General features: G+C 42.8%; 3 protein-coding genes across 5 annotated transcripts; 2 read left to right on the plus strand and 1 right to left on the minus strand.

Annotated features, from left to right (window-relative positions):
* Nucleotides 1-6,039: 6,039 nt before the first annotated feature.
* On the plus strand, nucleotides 6,040-7,677 carry LOC132259927 (adult enhancer factor 1-like). Its single transcript, XM_059757753.1, has 3 exons — nucleotides 6,040-6,283; nucleotides 6,504-7,030; nucleotides 7,512-7,677. The coding sequence occupies exons 2-3, from the start codon at nucleotides 6,545-6,547 to the stop codon at nucleotides 7,551-7,553; spliced, it is 528 nt and encodes a 175-aa protein (XP_059613736.1). The 5' UTR covers nucleotides 6,040-6,283; nucleotides 6,504-6,544; the 3' UTR covers nucleotides 7,554-7,677.
* A 4,038-nt stretch (nucleotides 7,678-11,715) lies between these two features.
* Nucleotides 11,716-15,726, minus strand: LOC132260128 (protein Smaug). Of its 3 annotated transcripts, none has more exons than XM_059758070.1 (5): nucleotides 15,618-15,726; nucleotides 14,600-15,236; nucleotides 13,412-14,400; nucleotides 13,118-13,352; nucleotides 11,716-12,988 (listed from the first exon to the last, which is right to left on the minus strand). In XM_059758070.1, the coding sequence occupies exons 2-5, from the start codon at nucleotides 15,157-15,159 to the stop codon at nucleotides 12,511-12,513; spliced, it is 2,262 nt and encodes a 753-aa protein (XP_059614053.1). In that variant the 5' UTR covers nucleotides 15,160-15,236; nucleotides 15,618-15,726; the 3' UTR covers nucleotides 11,716-12,510. The 3 variants fall into 3 exon arrangements, with proteins under 3 accessions (XP_059614053.1, XP_059614054.1, XP_059614052.1); XM_059758071.1 differs by lacking the exon at nucleotides 15,618-15,726 and adding an exon at nucleotides 15,311-15,599 and having other exon boundaries at nucleotides 14,645-15,236; XM_059758069.1 differs by lacking the exon at nucleotides 15,618-15,726 and adding an exon at nucleotides 15,311-15,599.
* A 453-nt stretch (nucleotides 15,727-16,179) lies between these two features.
* Nucleotides 16,180-18,330, plus strand: LOC132259169 (sodium channel protein Nach-like). Its single transcript, XM_059756721.1, has 5 exons — nucleotides 16,180-16,425; nucleotides 16,482-16,981; nucleotides 17,041-17,525; nucleotides 17,579-18,086; nucleotides 18,279-18,330. The coding sequence occupies exons 1-5, from the start codon at nucleotides 16,180-16,182 to the stop codon at nucleotides 18,328-18,330; spliced, it is 1,791 nt and encodes a 596-aa protein (XP_059612704.1).
* Nucleotides 18,331-18,490: the final 160 nt, after the last annotated feature.

The following is an 18,490-nucleotide window of genomic DNA, read 5'->3' on the forward strand; positions in this document are numbered from 1 at the left end:
CAATTTTTGGGAGCTTTGTGTGTTAAATTGCTGTCTTAAGGAAGTGCGGCGCAGTGTGGACTTCTCAAGAGGCGATTTTCACTTAATTTCGCTAATGGGAGAGAAATTCAGATCGTCTAAGAAGAGGTGAGATAAACCACGAGTTCACGAGAGCTGTGATTGAGAGAACAGAAAAATGAGGTCAAGATCTTGCACTTCGCCAGCAGATTTTTTGATGATTTTCTTCTTGAAAAATTATATTAGACAAAGCAAAATAATTCTTTTGCTTCAATGTTGTGTTGCACTTGTAGAAAAGACTTGATTAAGAAAAAAAATTGAGCCTAAATCACGTCATATGGATATTAAAGAAAAATAAAGATATTTTGGTGGAGTTTCGAATCGTTTCTGAACTTCATTTGTCATCCTAATTTGCTAAAAAGTCAGCAAAAGAGTCTTTATTTTGAATGCTTTTGTGTTTGTGAGTCTGGTAAGTGACTTACACTAAAGTGTATTACAATTGAAGCATGACAATAGCAATCTTCAACAGATGCCATTGAACGCCCTTACTTTGTTCCTCGTTCGCTGGGACGAATTTCTGCATTCATAGGAGTCGAGAGGCTTCAATTTTGATCTTGGGGCCCGAGGAGTCAATTTCGCATTTATTCTCATGAGCATCTGCAGAGTAAAAGGGCTTCTGTCGATTATACCGCGAAATGTTGTGAGCGAGGCAATCATCTCGTGGCCGATATGACTCACGCATTTATCTCATGCCTTTTCCATTAATCACAGAGCGCAGGAGGATCGCGATCGCGGGCGCAGCAGAGGAGGATCTCTCATGCCGAAAATTGCACTCTCGGTGAAATGCCGGAGAAAAATGCTGGGTAATTGCGGTGAGGGCATAAAATGGGCCTTTGTCTCCCGCAAGATCGCCTGCGATATCGCGGAATTTCGGCCGTGTCGTGAGCGCAAAATTGCAACAGTGAATGGCCGAGAGTTGAGGGTGATGGAATTCAGCGAATGCCCGCCAAATTGGATCCACCGCGAAGTCGCCGCCAAAGCCATCGTTCTTTATTGTTATTGCATCGACAATTAAATCTGGCGAAGGAGAATTTTTATACAAATAATGGCTTGTTGGTCCGCGCGCGCGAATGGCACACACCTGATCGGAGAGCCTTAAAAGGCAGCCAAACTGTGACCTCAGCTCCGCAGAAGTTGCATCAAATTGCAGCGTTTCTCCGTCGTCGACATTGTTTGCCCCGCAACTGCTGAGATATGGCATTTTTCGCACAAAAGAAAAGCAAAATATGGTCAATTGCCTCAAAATTTCTCGAACAGAGCTGAGAAATCATAAAAATGCCAAGCAAATGCCGAGAAGAAGGGAGCAACAAGTGCGCGATCGCTGGAGTATCTCATGAATGCACTTTTACATCTCCTCAAGAAATGAACAAGGGGGTAATCATAAGAATTTTCATATGCATCTCCTGGAAACTAACGAGAAATTTCTGTTTGAAATTATCTCGCTCCTCTTCTAAACTACTTATTTTTCATTATCTTCTAAAATTTTTTCATTTAATTTACTACACATAACAAAATATCGTGACAAGTACTTTTTTCAAATTCACGAACTATAGTCTAGAAAAAAATTCTTTAAACGTTTTTTGTGTAAATAGTAAAAATATATATTGCAATACATAAAACATAAAATTTAAATATTTCATTTCAATAAATCAAAATCACGATTATTTGGTAAGTGTTAAACAAGTATTAGTGTTGTCAATTGACGATAACATCACTAAAACTTTCCTTAAATACCTACATTGAAGTTCTGTCACGAGTTATGAGGAATAAATATCGTTGGTAGTTTTTCAAGCGAATCAAACATTGTTCAAGTTTCCGCAGGAAAGTGCCTATAAAGAAAAAAAGTGAATATGTATCAATTTTCTGGAAAAAGTTTTTACGTGTGGATTTTCTTTCTGATCTCATTGTTCATAAAATATGGTGATTAGTTTTAAAGATATATTATTGAAAAAGAAAGGTTTTTTCACAATTTTAATAACATGCAGGTTTGGCACAATGCCCTGACGGGCAAATTCAAACACCATTCGGATGTGTTAATCCAAGTAATCCATTAGGAATTGGAAGTAAGTACAATATCCACTAAAAAAAAATAGTATTTAATCTGAAGTTCATTATTTACTTTGAAATATGGTAATGTCTACAAGGATTATTACTATTTTTTACATACTCTTGTTCTTGTTATCTTTTATTAAATTTTTCGCAAGAAAGTAAGTAGAAGAGCAATAAATTTCGAGTAAAGTTTATAGAGTTTGTGAAATTTATGGCACAGTAGTCATATTCCATTAAATCGTGTTTTGTTTAACTCTTCGTCACGTTGAAATATGTAGCATATTTTCACGATATCTTAACTTATACTTTTAATCATTCAGTTTTGACTTATCTGTTGGTCAAGGTAAACCAAATTCAAGTAAATATTATAAGTTACTCAAAAATATGATTTGATTGCAGTTTCATGTCCCGAGGGCCAAGGCTTTAGCGTCGGGGGATGTGTCGAACTATGTCCTAATGGACAATTGCCATTTCCAGGTTTTGGTTGTCCAGGTAAACCACATACATATACAGGTGAATTTCATATACCTAATCAAATATAACAATTATATTCGCTTAGTTTCATGTACCGAGGGCCAAACATTTGTCCTACCATTAGGATGCGTTACTCTTCCCAATCAATCTTCAGGTGACTAAATAGATATAAATAAGAATTGACGAAAAACACGAGACTTAGAAACTAGGCGGTTTTCTTCTAGTGCAAATGAATAAAGAAAATGCTATATGCATTTTCATTCCAAACAAAGTTTTGACTCAAATGGAAAGTCGATAGAAAACACAATTTTAAATATGAAAAATTAAAATGTATATACCGTTTAATTTTTTTTAAATAATTCTTTTATTTCCGGTATAGAGTGTCCTGCTGGTTTAAGTCTCCAAACCCCAGTCATTGGACTTTCGATCTGTGCTAGTCCGAATGCCTCAGACGAATAAGGACAAGTTTTATTATACCCAGAGACCAGAGATGCTTTAATCATGTCTTTGTTTATAATCTTATCCAATTTGTCAATTTTAATGCAATTTTTCTCCATCTGAGACATTTGATGAACCTCAATGTAAAAGAAAAATGATCATATTTTAAATACCAATAAAATTGCTCTGATGTTCTCTTATGAATACCCCTTTTAGTTACTACACTTCTTTCAAATCTTCGCTCTTGAACCTCAAATTTACTCCTCGTGACCATTGTTTCCAGCTTCCTTGCAACTTGTGATCACCACGGTGCGTCTTGTGGCCCAATTACTTAAACACTGCGCTTTTCTTTGGTTTAAGAAAGGCTCAATAATGCGGAAAATGCCTCAAATTGCGGCTGAATCATGTTCATTGTGCCCATTAAATTGGGGGGCTTTGTTGGGCGGCAGCAACGGACTTCTTCATCATCTCGGGTGTCTCTGGAGGCGTCTCGCGGTGTTTGTCGATAAATTCTGCAGCCCACGAGGTCAGCGCAAGATTTCTCAATTGGCCCCAAAACGCGCGCGCGAGTCCTTCGTGAGTTAATTGAACTTGTCGGCTACTGAAGACAAATCGCTCAAGATTCCCTCCCGAAAAGCCTCATCAATCTTGGCCAGTGAATGCGTCTTCGGGGCACGAGTGAGGATGTCCAGTGGATGTAATTTGAAGTTGATCTATTGGGCAGCTAATTGAGATGAGGCAAACATCTCTTACCTAGGATGAATTGTACTTCTGCACTCCGTCTTTATGATCGTATTAGGAGGAAAAAGTCCCTCATAAAATAATGCCTGAGAGAGTCCTTCTTGGGCGAAAATTCTGCGGAAGACCTCAACAGTTGGCATTGATGATGGCAAACCATCCCATGATGAGGGTAAGACCAGAAAGCCTCAATGACTTTATGAGACTCGGCCAGAATTGACCTCCAGGAATTTGAGACGACTCCCAGGAGATTTACAGTCGCTTCGATGGCCAGATAAAGGGTTGCAGACGTTGCAGAGTGCCTCTGAGGTGAGATGAGCAGTGAAAATGAAGAATGAGATGCACCTTGAAAGCTGGGAGCCGAGCGATCATTAAGTTTTCCCCTCTGCCAAAGTATCGGGAGATGATCTTCAACGATAGCGTCTCACCTATTGTGCTCCATTGAGGATCGCTTTCCACGCGAGAAGACGCAAAGTTAAGTGAAATTATCGGAAATTTTCAAAAGTTCACTTCAGTCTCTGCTGGATATTTCACACCGAGAGCGGTTCTTTTCATGCAATCGACAACCTCAGCGATCGCGCGAGTTTGAAGGCGTGATTGCAGGTAATGCTGAGTCGTCACGCGTGATGTGTAGATTATTGAACTGGCCGACAGCGAAATCTCACTCGCTCATCAGCCTACAAGAGCGTCTTGCAGACGATTATCCCAGCGTGATGCTGCCGTCTTAATTGGTTTATTCATCTCTCGCGAGCCACGGCAAAAAGACTCCTCAGAAGAAAATTGAATCGTCTTCCATTGTTCCCGAAGCGCGCAGTCACTGGATTTTGGGCATCCTTGTGGCCGCCAGAGGACAGCCGTTCCCACAGAAACCACTCTGCGCGGACCAATTAAGAGCGATAAGAGTTATGCATTCCGCGAGAATCTGCCAGCATTTCTCAGATATTCACTCCTGAATTACTATCGCGGCAGAGACTTAATTGCCTCATAACAATTAAGCGACAAATTTCCACTATCAATTGCATTTTCTAGAGCTATCTTATATTTTTTAATAGTCTTGTAAGCATTCTTACATCAGCTAAAGAATTAATGTTAAGCGGTCTTTATCGATTAAGTGCATAATAATTCATGCTATGAAATTAGTTTGCGATAAGTTAGCTGCTATCTAATTCTCCTCTTCATTACGATTTCAATATTCTGAGAGAATATTTTGCAAAAGTTTACAGCATAAGTTGTGAGAAATCTTTAGTTAGTATAATATTTTCGTCACAATTCAATTTTATAAAGTTTTAAGCTCCGCTTAAGATCTGAACAAGTTTGAAGCCCTCAAAAAGCTTCTGAGAATTTAATTTATATGAATTTAAAGTGCAATTTCCTTGGCAAATGACTTAAATATGCCCTTCTCCTGCTGATCACCGCGAAGTGTGAGATTTGAGATAATGCCTCGTCCATCAATTAATCACATTGTCACTTCCAGAGTAATCCCGAGATGATTCTTCGCCTCAATCTGCCTCTTTGGCCGCCGTCTTAATTGCCGCGGTGAAAAATGAGCGGCAAAGCAGACGCAATTTTTCCTCTTGAGCGCACTTTCGAGTGAGTGTCTTTTCGGCATTAATTGTGATATCACCGGAGGGCCTTTCTAAAGCCATACTCGGGCCATTGTTCTGGTGGGATGAAAGGGCTCTCGAGAGAGATTGAACGACCACCCAAGCAATTCACATGCGTTTTTTGTGGACAATGCGACTCTTTTGATCACTCACTGCATCTTTCATGTCGCCGGCCTCTCGCCGCACGTGATCCTTGATCCAATTTTGCTAGATTTGTCCGGCAAGACGACATGATCCCATCGCGACAGTTGCGGAGGAGCCGATAATTGCAGTCCTGAAATCTCGACTTGTGGTCGATCCGCACCTTGACACACTTCTCCATGGGACAGTGTGACGACAGAGGAGTATTTTGGGTAACAGATGGTCTCCCGTGCTCATGAGATTGCGTGAAAATGACGCACTTTTCCGCGGAAATGTTTATGCAATGTTTTATCGCTCTATTTCGGATCGCGCGTGGGCGCTTTTGCTTCAAGATCTCTCAATGAAGTGTATGGAATACAAAAGTAAATGAATTTTGATGAATTTACTACAAAATCTATTGATTACCTACCAATTTCAACAAGGATTTGCATAATGTTATGTATAGAAAATTATATAGATGTAAAGAATGTAGAAAATCCAAAGACGCGCGTAAAATATTACCTGCCTTTCCAGTCTTCGCATGCACTTCCAGCCGTCATTGGAATGTCAGATGTTTTCTGACACTTTGCATTTCTCTCAATATTTACGCTTGAGAAAAGTCTCAAAATAACCAGTAATTTCAGGATTTTCCGTGAAAATCCGCGTTGAATCTCAATCTAGATATACTTTAGAACTTTTTCGCATAAGAAAACATCAAGTCGGACGATGAAAACCTCGTGAAAAGTGCAAAAAAGTTCAATATTGAGTGCAACAGTTGGAGTTGTTTTTATTGATATTTTGAGGTAATTTCCCTGTTTTCTCGCCTATATTTTACATTAGATAAGCTTTTTAGAGTGAAATAGAGTAGTTTTTCAAGAATAACTCCAATAAGCAATGTATTAAGATATTTTTCCGGGATGTTGTTTGTCTCATCTCGTCTTTGTGACGTAAGAGATGTTTTTCTGATCAAAAGAAAACAATTCCAGCATTTTATCTGTGTATTCTCTGTATCTCTCATTCCAGGCCTCGCGGAAGGGGAAAAAGAGGCCAAAGAGGAGAAAATAATGACGGGCGGCGAGGCGCGAGAAGAAGTGCTGGAGGATTCCATGAAACGATCAATGTCACGAGCACTCACGCGCGTGATTAAGCTTCACGGGGGCGCCGAGAAGCCCTTCCACTGTCAGATCTGCGATAAGCAGTTCCGGCAGCTCTCCACACTGATGAATCACATGAAGATCCACACCGGCGAGAAGCCGTTCAAGTGTCAGGTGTGCCAGAAGAACTTCCGCCAGTCTAGCACTCTCACGAATCACGTAAAGATTCACACGGGCGAAAAGCCTTTCGCCTGCACGTACTGCGAAAAGCAGTTCCGGCAACTGTCGACGCTCACGAACCACCTCAAGATCCACACGGGCGAGAAGCCCTTCGAGTGTGCCGTGTGCAAGAAGCAATTTCGGCAGTCCAGCACGCTAAACAACCACATTCGCGTTCACGTGGGCGAAAAAGTCATCGTCATTAAGAATGAACTCGACAGTCTCTATTGCACAGAGGTGAGTAATCTTTGTTAATATTTTTTTTTCAAAATTAGAGAACGGAAAATATCTTAGAAAGTGCTGAAAACTAAAAAAAGCAAAAAATCCAAATGACTAGAACTTTAACGAAAAAATTGATTCACTTCTCTTTTTGCTTTACTTCACTGTAGAAACTTGAACACTGGTTTATTACGCTTTAAGAACTACAACGATTTTTTTTAAACCATGACAAGAAATTTGATTACTTTTGAGTAAATATTAAAATATTACTGCTTTTATTGTCAAATGACAAATGGTTTTTTTACGTCAAGCAATCACAACTCACGTATTTTAATCTGAACTCTAAGTAAATGAATACAGAAACTCTTACTTACTGTTAATTAAAGCTATTAAAACACAAATACACGGGCTCTCGACCTGGCGGGTTTCTTATTCTGATGTCAATGCATTATAGGTGTGGATAAGATTAATTAAGCAATCATCTGCAATGTCTTTGCAGGAATTACCGCCAATTTCGCAAGAATCCGAATCGAGAAGATAGGCAGTGACTGCTGATCACCGAAAATGTACATTACAGGGCCATTTAGAGAGTGTAAGTAGAGATGTAGCTCAGAACCCCAAACAGTGTAAACTGATGTGAATATATTTAATGTTTTATACAACAATGTTTTGCTGTTCGAAAATTCCTCTGCACGCGAATGATGGTTGTCTTGCACGCCAAAGATAAATCACCGTCGAGATTTCTACGTGAGATTTCACCTTTTTCATCGAACTCACGTCTGCATTTCTGTGACCCGGGCGATCTATGATCTGAATGCGCGGATCTTTTGGTGCATTTCGAGGTACTCAATCATCGTTTTCGCCGCCCCTCGCGATAAGTATAGAAGAGGTCCAGAAGCGCGACTGACAGCGTGATTTTGGCTGGGCGAATAATCAAAAAATGCAAATTATGTCCACGCCAGGCGACCGTCGACACGAGGAAGGTGAACACAGAACACACCCTCCAGCCATTAATTGCCACGCTCACCGGTCGCCACGAAAGGGTTGTCTTTGGCCAATTTCTTCGGCAAATATTTTCACAGAACGCCTCTTTGTGGCGGCTTTCGCATGAAAAATATTACAGCTTGCATGAGGTGCAATTTTGCCACTTTTTACTCTTGATGCTCCCTTTTGCTAGCCTGACAGTGATGAAGGGGCACCGATTCTGGCGAGGTGAGGATCACAGTCGCGCTCACTTGACCATCACGCATCTCACGCGAGGCAACAAGTGATTTTCGCGGGTTTTTCAGCATGATATGCAAATGGAGATTATCAAATGATCGGTAATCTTGATCTCTTACTTTAAGAGCTTTCCTGATATAATTGGAACTTTTATTTCAATTATTACTCTTGTTATCTCTGCTAAATTGACGCTGTAAGTGTCCAGCGGGCATTTTCGACCATAAACGCAAATATTTGCGCTGCTCTGATCTTTATTTTACCCTCACTTAAAGACTCTTTTGTGGTGATCTAATTAAGTTGCTCATTCAATTAACAACCAAACTCTGAGCTATAAAGTTTTGTGCCATTGCGACGAACAATTTTAGAGGTGATCATCTGGGCAATTTGTTCACTGACGAGGCCAAATAAACAGTCCCAATTATTACCACTGAAATCCTCCTGAAGCAAATAAATATTTTCGTTCGTGTGAGGACTTTTGGGGCAGATATAATTAAAAAAAAGATCTCGCTGACGCTTCATCGCCTTGGAGGATGTTTTTGGCCGGTCTCGTGAGTGATTTCGTCAAGAGAGAGCCGAGCAAACACTCCCTGTGAATTTTTATGAAGTGTAAATAACAAATGTCGAATAACACGAACGCCTTTGGCTCCTTTTTGCCACATCCGCGAGACGATGGAGTGAAATTAATTAAAATTGAGATGCGCAGCGCTGGAATTCGTTAGCGCCCAGCCTCGCACTCGATTTATTGTTATTAAGAAGAGTCCCTCAGCTTCAACACGACCAGAGTGTGCAAACAGAGTTGACGCGCCCAGGAGCATCTCGGGCCGTGTTTAGTTTTCAAATTAGCTGGCAATGCGGGGCAGAAGGCCATTTGCATAATTACAGAGGCGAGGATCCAGCGAAGGGAGGCTGGATAGGTGTGCGTTAGATCGCAAGTGAGTGGCAGAATTACTGCTCAATCGATTCCGAGATAGAAATCAGACAATCTCACTCGAGAGGACAGAGGACAGTGTTACAGAGATTTCAATAGAGATCACCTGCCGATCATATGATCTCGCGTGATCACATACTTTTCCCACAAGTTGCTCTCAAAGTGCATTAACGATCGCTCAAGTGATCTTTAAAAATTTACCTTCTAATTATATGATTTTGCCCCTGAAAAAAATCCCTACATGAAATCCCACTCAATGATGATCGCGCGATCGTCAAATTTTTGCAACCTCTCGATCATAAAAGATGATGTGAAATCCCTTTAGCTCATTAACACTGCTAATTAGTGCCGTTGCAAGAGCATTTTGCAGTGGCAGAATTCCTCCCTTTTCGCCCTAATAAAACATCTCACGATCGCGCCTTAATGCCCAATGCTTGTCGCGGTGGCTGTCGAGTGTCAGAAATTGTGATGTTTTCGCAGTTTTTTATGCACACTCAGAGTGTGCAGCAATTTCTGACGGAATATGAATTAAAGTGCGAGAGGAAGTGGCAAAATAGGCGAAAGATCGCGATCGAGCCTAATTGGCAGTCTCGATACTCGGGGTGCGAAAGGATCGGCGCGTCTGGCAGTGCCAAGTCGCGGCTCCTGATTATATTTATTTAGTCGATGGTGCTTGTTTGATTTTCGGTCGGGGTGCCTCTAAATGCGAAAATGACAGAGTGTACCTGTGAAATTTGCACACCCAAGTGTTGCCCATTTAGCAGTTTGCGTGTTCCCAATATGTACGGCCCGCGGGGCCGTACAATTATGCTCTGGCCAAACACAAATCCTCAGCAGCCACAATTTATTTGTTTGCCTTTTATCGCGCCCCAGAGATCGCACCGAAACACATTCTCCCAATCACTTTCCCAGACTCACCCAGGCGAAATTGGCGATCTCTGCCGCGGCAGAAGTTGCACTTCTTGCGTTCGATCCTCTGTGATTAGATTGGCCGAGGCCTAGCCGAAATCCACGCGCGTCAATTAACTTCTTCACAGCGCACAACATCAATCTCGCGATCCTCCGGAGAAGTCATTAAAATGTATCACGGCACGTCGTTGAAGGCCAAAATCAACGCGGCAAATTTATATTCTTCATATTCTCGGGACGTTTTTGACTTGGTGTGGCAAAGAGCGCCAAGAACACACTTTTCTGCGGGGCACGTTTGATGAAATTAATTAAATTTCTCTTGACTGTCCATTAATTTCCCAGAGTTTGATTTTTATGCAGTGCATGACAGGGAATTTGCGTACAATATCGGAAATTCCCTAGTTTATATAATAATATTTAATCAAATTAAACAAATCGGCCTAAGTCATCATTAAAAAGAGAAAAATCAAGTAGAAGAATCCTTTTTTCTGTGTAATTAATCTTAAGCCGAGAATTTGGACACCGACTCTGCAGAACAACTGGTGTGAAATTAATTCATATTCTACAGTGGAACGTCTCAAAATTACCTTAATAATCAATCTATTGTGTTCTTCACAGTATTTTGTACAGTGTGTTTATTTTGTAGTATTTCCAAGTCATGAAAATTTCATCGATAATTTCAGGAAGTTTGTTAAATTTTCCTAATTGCCGCCTTGGAACCATTCGTTGCAAAAATTCTCGATGGTCTCCGTCAACTATTCTCCATTGACCATCTTCATCTTTATCTTCTCGGGCACAGAAACAGTCTAGTGAAGAGTAATTTTGATAGTAAATTTTTAGAGTCAAATTTGATGGCGTTCCTGAAGTTCAGATAAAGAAACTTGCAAGCATCAGTGCTAGGAGCGCCAAACTCCTGGTAATCGGAAACCTTTCCCGAGAAAGAAAGACAAATGCATTTACTAAGTAGAAAATTAGCGAAACGACTCAAGAATTCACTCACAAAGACAGAACTTGCGTTATTTCCATTCCTGTGTTATTGCAAAACTGTGGAAACAGCAACAATTTCTCAGATAATTGCGATTTTTTTTTTGTAAAATCTCCTCACAAGAAATGTACCAAAATATTCTATAACTATTAAATAGCAAAAGTAAATCATTTGCAGCAAATGAAAAGAGTATGAAGTGAAAACTATGATGCTTTATGATTCAATTCTTCTAAACAAAAAAGGGAAATCTTTCTTCTAGAGACTTATTGGAGACTTATTAGAGATTTATTGGACATCTTGCTCGCCCTCCAATGCTGACGCCACAGGTTTCAGTTCATTAATTCTCAATATTTTCCCCTAAAATATTGTAATAATCTCAAAATTGCCGTTTCCACATGAAATTCGCACTTTATTACGTTCCTCTGATTACAAGCATCCTTTCTAGCTCACCTTCGGTGATGAAGAATACCAGCAATCTTGTGGCATCAATTATGGCAATTTTCACGCTAGATGCAGCCCTAAATTCGCGTGATCCTCGCCTGATCGCGCCATCAATAGATCAATCAAAGCGAAATGCCCTCAAATTGCATCGCGCGCGATGCTGCGAAATCTCACACCAGATGCGATGGCCAGTAGCAAATTGAACGTCTGCACGCATCGTCAGTTAATTGATTTTATTTGTGAATCGAATCTCTCTTACACATTTTGGCTAACTACTCTTTATCACTTCCTTTATCATCTATTCACATTCATAAATCTTCGCCACGAAAATAGATTTATTTCGCATTTTTAGTACGGATTTGTCGGATTGTTTTCTTCTCCACACGCCAACATTGATATAACTTTGTGAATAGCATTTAATTTTTCTTTTATCCTCTCTATTTCATAGAACTCTTTTTCTGGGCTGCGGGATGGAAGAAATAATTTTGCTATTTTCTCTAATACCCAGTTGGAATGTCACATTTTTTTGTTATCATTTATAAGTTTTATCCATTCACATAAGTTTGCAAAAAGTTTTCATAAATTTGAAATACATTAATTCCCGCCTCGTCATCCTTAACTTTACATATTGACTAGCAAAGCACGTCTAATACAGAAAAAAAAATAAATTGAATTTAACCACTTCTCTTTTATGCCTTCATATGGATTCTCCACACATTATTTGGTATAAATCGTCAAAACTATCGCAATTGCAACAAAACAACTTCTTTGTAAGAACCTAACAAAAAGATTTCACAGCTTCTTTTCCACTTATCAACACTCTCGTCGTCAACTAAATATGATAATAGTATAATATAGGGTGAAAATTCAACTTTCGGGCCATCGCCGGGCCTTTGTCTTTCGTGAGGGTGTGAACAACATTCAAAAGGGGGGCGGTGAAGAGTCGGCCGATCGTGAAACTACACCTTCACACAGGGACAACACACTGAGGAACATTCATGGACAATCAGTAGCTCAATTGATGGCCTGCTCCGTCATCTGCAGGCAGAGAAACTCCAGGCGACTGTTGATCTCGCCGATGCTGCTCTTGGCACTCTTGCCCACCTCCCTGGGCCTCGCATCTGTCGCGTTCTGCGGCCCCAAGACGCTGCTGAACGACGGCTGCGTGGACGTTTGCTGCGTCCGCGGCGCATTCTCCTTGTTCACGTAGCTCTTCGCGCCCATGAGACTGTTCAGCGAGTGCCTGTGGTACGGCGGCTGCGCCGGGAAGGCCTGATGGAGTGGCTTTGCCGAGCTGCTGAAGTTGGGATAGGACGAGGACTTATTATAGTGACTCGGCGTCTGATGGTGATGATGCTGCGGCGCCGAGTGGTGAAGATCGCTGTACGACGGCTGCTGCAGAGCCATCGGATAACCGGGAAGTGTGCCAGTGGAATTCTTCCTAACACACTTGTCCTGCCCACTCTTGTGGGGCTTCACGCCAGGAGTCCACCTGGGAAATTGATAGCAAATAAGATTTGCTCTACTAGAAATGCACTACTATTTTCTGTCCGATGGCTTATTCTTTTTCCCTCTATCCTTTTGTTAATTATTATTGAAGTGAATTGAGTATTGAACTCACCTGGCTTTCCCCATGGCGCTCATCGCGGTCTTGCTGTAGTGTCCCTTGGCAGCATTAGCTGACGCTCCGAACTGCATCTTGATCTTGGACATCTTATACTTGAACTCCTTCAGCTGATTCGTCTGCGCCACGAAGGCTTCATTGTGCAGTGCGCGCTCAAGAACCCACATGAAAGCTCCGATGCTTTCCTCATCCACCTGCCCAGCAGCTGACTTGTTAGTCAGCAACGAAGCGACTGAAAGAATGCCAAAAGTCAGGAATCTGAACCAGAGAATTGAAAGGAGTGTTTCTTACTCAGTTCTAGAACCTTGTAGAATTGCGCCGCCACGTCTTCCTTGGCATAGTGATTTGCCGGACGCATGGGTGTCAGGACAACATTGGCCAGTTCCTCGAGAGCTGGCGTCAGGAAGGCCTGATCCGTGAGCAGACCCTTTTCAATCTCCATCAAGTGGCTGTGGCGCTCTTTAAGCTTCTGTATGCACAGCACGAGCTTGTGACGAGCACCTTTAGTCACTCCCAGATTCTGCAAATGTTCCTCCGTGATGTCCATCATTTGCTCGTACGTGATGTTGGTGAACAGCCACACGTACTTGTGCAGTCGCAGACTCTTCAGCCACTGCCCGATGCCACTCATGCCCACTTGGTGGTTCGGCCCCTTCGTCAGACTGGGCCTAAAGTCATCCAGGCGCGTCTCCGATCCACCAGCCGTCAGCGCTTGCACACCATGTGTGCTCTCCACAGTCGTCAAACTGAAGCTGCGCGGCTTCTGTGCCATTTGGGCAAGATTCTCCGCCGATGCTGAGCTGGGCGCCACCTGACCAGCAGTCAAGCTGTTGCTGCGCCTTGTCTTCAGCACAGCAGCGGCGCCATCCAAGAAACTGGGCACCGCCAGCAAATCCCTCAATGTCAATGATTCGAATGCGATCTTCGTGTTGGACTTGTTCTCATCGTCAAAATCGAGAATCTCGGTGCCGTTCTTCGAGAAGGACACATCCTGATCATCCGACGGTGTCTCATACAGCGGCCCACCGCCTGTCGCCTTGAACTCCACATTCTTCCCGATTGTCTTGCGGAAATCCTTGATAGGCGCCGCACCGTCGTCACAGAAGACGCCACCCCACTTTGCAGCCCCGCAGTCCGTTTTGGTGGCGGCCGGACTCTGCCACAGCGTCGCACTGCCCGAATTCGGTGTCCCAGTGTCCAGTAGACAATTGGACTGCGATTTGCTACCATACGGTGAGCTGATATACTCCTCCAGATTGTGCAGCCAATGCCCCAAAGACCTGCAGAGACGAAATGACGGTATTAGTTTCTGCATTCTCTCGCACAAGCTGCAAACTCAGGACAATCACAAGACAATGACAATGAATCGTTCACAACAAACTAGACTTTACAGTTACCCATCACCAAAAACGCCTCCAGCAGAGCTCGAGAGCCTGCCAGAAGCACACAGAAGATAGAAAAGATGTGTGCGTGAATTACCTCATGAGAAGGGGGATAGTGAGCATAGTGTTATCGATAAGGTACCTTCTGTCCTCACTCGTGACGGCCGGATGGATGAGCAAGTACGAGAGGATCTGCTGCACCAGCTCAGCCGGGACGAGTTGCCTCACTGAGTCATCCACAGCGATGGGCACGATGGCCATGTACACGGCCTTGGCATCATCATTGCCCGGCTTCAGCAGCGGCAAGTATTGCAGCAGTTCCGTGAGGATGTCCTCCTTGCGCTCCTGCTTACCCAGCGCCTCGTAGATCACAGCGTCCTGGTCCTTGTTGCCCTTGTAGGCGTTGAGCAGCTTCGCCAGGAATACGCCGTTGTTCGAGTTGCTCTCGAGGATTTGCAGTCGTGACTGGGAATTATAGTTCTGCGCGATGTTGTACTCAATAGACAGCTGCAGGAACTTGAGATTGGCAAAGGGGACGCGCTTCAGCAGGGCGTACAGCACCACGGTGCGTTCGCACTCGTTCCACTGCTCGAACAGTGTCGTCACGGTGCCCACCTGCTCGCAGAACACTTGGGATGGGTGTCCAGGGTACTTCATGCTGGCCTCCTTGTGTTTCGGCAGCGGCTCTTTTCACTCTGGCGCTCTGGTTCTCCCTCGCAATCGCTCCGACGTCTCTGCAAAGGCGCAAGAACAGGAGGAAAGATATGAGAATCTCACTTCCGGAAGCTCTAGAGACTCTTCGCAATACCCAAAACTCGACTTTCCACCCCACAGACTCTCCTCAAACTGGCTTCCCTGAACACTCTCGAGCCGTGACAACCAGACAAGCCCTCGGCTAACAGTACCTGGAGACCCATAGTCAGATAACAATAGCCCAGTAATCCCGAGCAATCAGGTTTTTTCCACTTTTTCCCTCTTTCTGCGCGCAATCAAATATGGTGGGTGGATCACAAACACCCACTTTTCCCCCTGCAATCTAGCGCTTTTCCCACACGACATTCCCTAATACCTCCACTTTGGGGGCTGTGCTATGAGACAAGCTGATGAATACGCACCTCAGGAGAGTCAGTGGTGTAAAATTGCACAAAATATCGAGATATTTCACGTTTCTCCCATGTCAAGACGACACAAACACACTCGAAAAGCAATAATAATTGACGCAATGACTCAATCTGCAGCCGACTTCATTGCATTCAGGCAGTTATTGCAGTTTGAAAATTGAGGGGAATATTTAAAATTAACGAATGTGTGGGGAACACAAATTCTTGTAATATTTCGAGACCTCAAGAGGGCAATCAACCGAGATTTTATAAGTCTCGCACATTTAATGCCACCCCCACTCAAGGAATGATGTGTTACATTTTACTGGAAACATTTGATGTTTGTTGACTCCACCTGACTTGTAAGTATTCTCAGAGCATTCTCAGCAAATAAGCGTGGGAATACAGCAGGACTTCTAGGGAAACTCTGGTCAAAGTTTCGTCCTTTCACGCGAGTCAACACCTCAAGAGTAATTAAACAGACAATTTCGGGGGTGTTAATTGACTCATCGCGTGCTAATTGAGTGCCTATAAAAGTCTCCCTTTCCACATTCGCCTCTGCATTCAGGATTCAGTCATGAAGGTAACTCCGCACAAAACCGCTCTCAGAAGGAAATCCAGATTCAGGATCAACTGGGACGCTCCTGTGAAGTTGTGCGTCAGAATTGATGAGAGGAACTTCATCCTGAAAGGAGTGGCGGACACTTGTGAGATGTTCTGCAAGGAGACAACGCTTCATGGCGTTCGGTATATTGTGGGGAAGAAGAACCCGGATGGTTACAACAGGAAACTTAAGCAGTTAACGACGCTTATAAGTCGTTTGGTAGAGAGTGCAAGAAGAATTATTGAACTGGGACTCAGATCAGTGTGTTTTTGCAGGTTTGGATGACTGCTTGCGTATCCGGAGCAATTTTTGCCGTGGCAATGATGAGTTTGGTCTGGGATAGGTTCCAAACTACACCAACTGTGACAACAGTAGAGACTACCAGCCATCCAGTCTGGGACGTGCCCTTCCCTAGTGTTACTCTTTGCAATATCAATAAGGTGTATCGCCCAAACACTCTAAACATCACGAGGATATTAATGGAAAATGGCATTGAAATCGACACAGTGCAAGAATTCCTGGAAAATCTATCGAATTTAATATCACCTGAAAATGTGGATTCGATTTATATTAAGACATATTCAATTCTCGAAAAGTTTGGCTACAACACCGAGCGCTTGATGATAGAACTGGTTCAGCCATGCGAAAGCATGCTTAAGCTGTGCTTTTGGCTAGGCAATGAAGTTCCTTGTCATAGTATCTTCAAACTCTCCAAGAGTTCAGAAGGTCTTTGCTGCTCCTTCAATTATAGAGCTCTCAAGTCCTTCCTTGAAATGTAAGTGATGACGCTAGAGCGTCTTAATTAGACTACTAATCAATATTATTTCATTTAAGAGATACGGAGTCTAACGACACAATGGGCACTTCTGAGGTTCTGCACGTTAGTGGGTCTGGTCGGAATGTAGGACTGCACATAGTTGTCGACATAGAACCGGAGGATTCAGTTGCAATGACGAGGAACTACTATGGAATTGAAGTGATGGTTCATGATGCCGAGGAGTTCCCTCAATCTTCAGTGACGACAGCTGTGGCTCAACCTGGGCAGGAAGTAGTTATAGCAGTTAAGCCTTCTGTAGTGTCTAGTAGGCCATCAGTTAGAGGAGTAGCAGTGCACAAGAGGAACTGCTACTTTAATGATGAATACAAGCTGAGAGCAACGAAGAAGTACACGCTGAACTCTTGCATAGCAGAGTGTAGAGTGGATACAATAGTGAAGAAATGCAAGTGTCTGCCCTTCTTCTTCCCGGACATTTCGACCTTTGCTAATGAATATCGTCAATGTGATCTACATGACGTGGATTGTCTTCGCAATTATCGATGTAAGGCGCTAGTATTCTTAGATTTCAGAGTGTAATCTCTTGTTCCTCCGCAGCTATCTTCGAGAGTCTTCAGCCGCCTCTAAACACACCTGGATTCAACACCACTATTGATATAGGGATAGACTGCCCTTGCTTGCCGAGTTGCTCTGAGCAGAACTATCAGATCTCAGTGACCACGGCCAGTAGAACTCACACCGGAATCAAGGAGCCACTATATGGGAACGCGGATCTTACAAATCTCACTTCAATCCTGGTTTACTTCAAAGAACTAACTTGCATAGAATATCGTCGAGACCTCTATATGTCCTGGGATGGTCTTCTAGCCTCATTTGGTGGAATCTTTGGACTTTGCTTAGGGGGTTCAGTGTTAAGTCTGGTTGAGATGCTTTACTACTTCACAATCAAGCTCTGTATAAATGTGATATCGTGCAAACGTAAAGCGGATTCGGCAGCTAGAGTAACATTGGGCGGTAATCAGTGGGCTATTCCTATACAGCCAAGGAAAGTAGTTCACCACCTGCCTGAGGATACTCACTACCGCGCCAGGAGACAGATAGTCTGGTAAGTGCTGTTGCTCTTGTATGTGGACGAAATTCATTTATTAAATTCCTATTTACAAGAAGTATCGCCTTATTCTAACCACCACCTCGACCCAAGATTTACGCCTACGACACTTTCATGTCTCCTTAAATAAGATTTCCTAAGACCAATTTGCCCGATACTTACAACTAAGCTTAATCTAAGATTGTGCAGTGAATTGGCGAGGAAGAGTGTAGAGAAATGCTGCAAGTGCATTGAAGCCTAACATTTCACACCTGTAAGAATTCTGTTCAAATCAATGGTAAAGTATCATGAACTTTCTCAATGTAATGCTACACAAGAACTATTTGTATCACTCTTGTACAATATTCAGGTAATTTGTTCATGCTTAGAGAACACGCATGTTGTAAAATTCTTCCTCACCA

The sequence above is a fragment of the Phlebotomus argentipes genome, unplaced genomic scaffold (assembly GCF_947086385.1).
Source record: "Phlebotomus argentipes unplaced genomic scaffold, Phlebotomus argentipes genome assembly scaffold_18, whole genome shotgun sequence".
NCBI lineage: Eukaryota > Metazoa > Arthropoda > Insecta > Diptera > Psychodidae > Phlebotomus > Phlebotomus argentipes.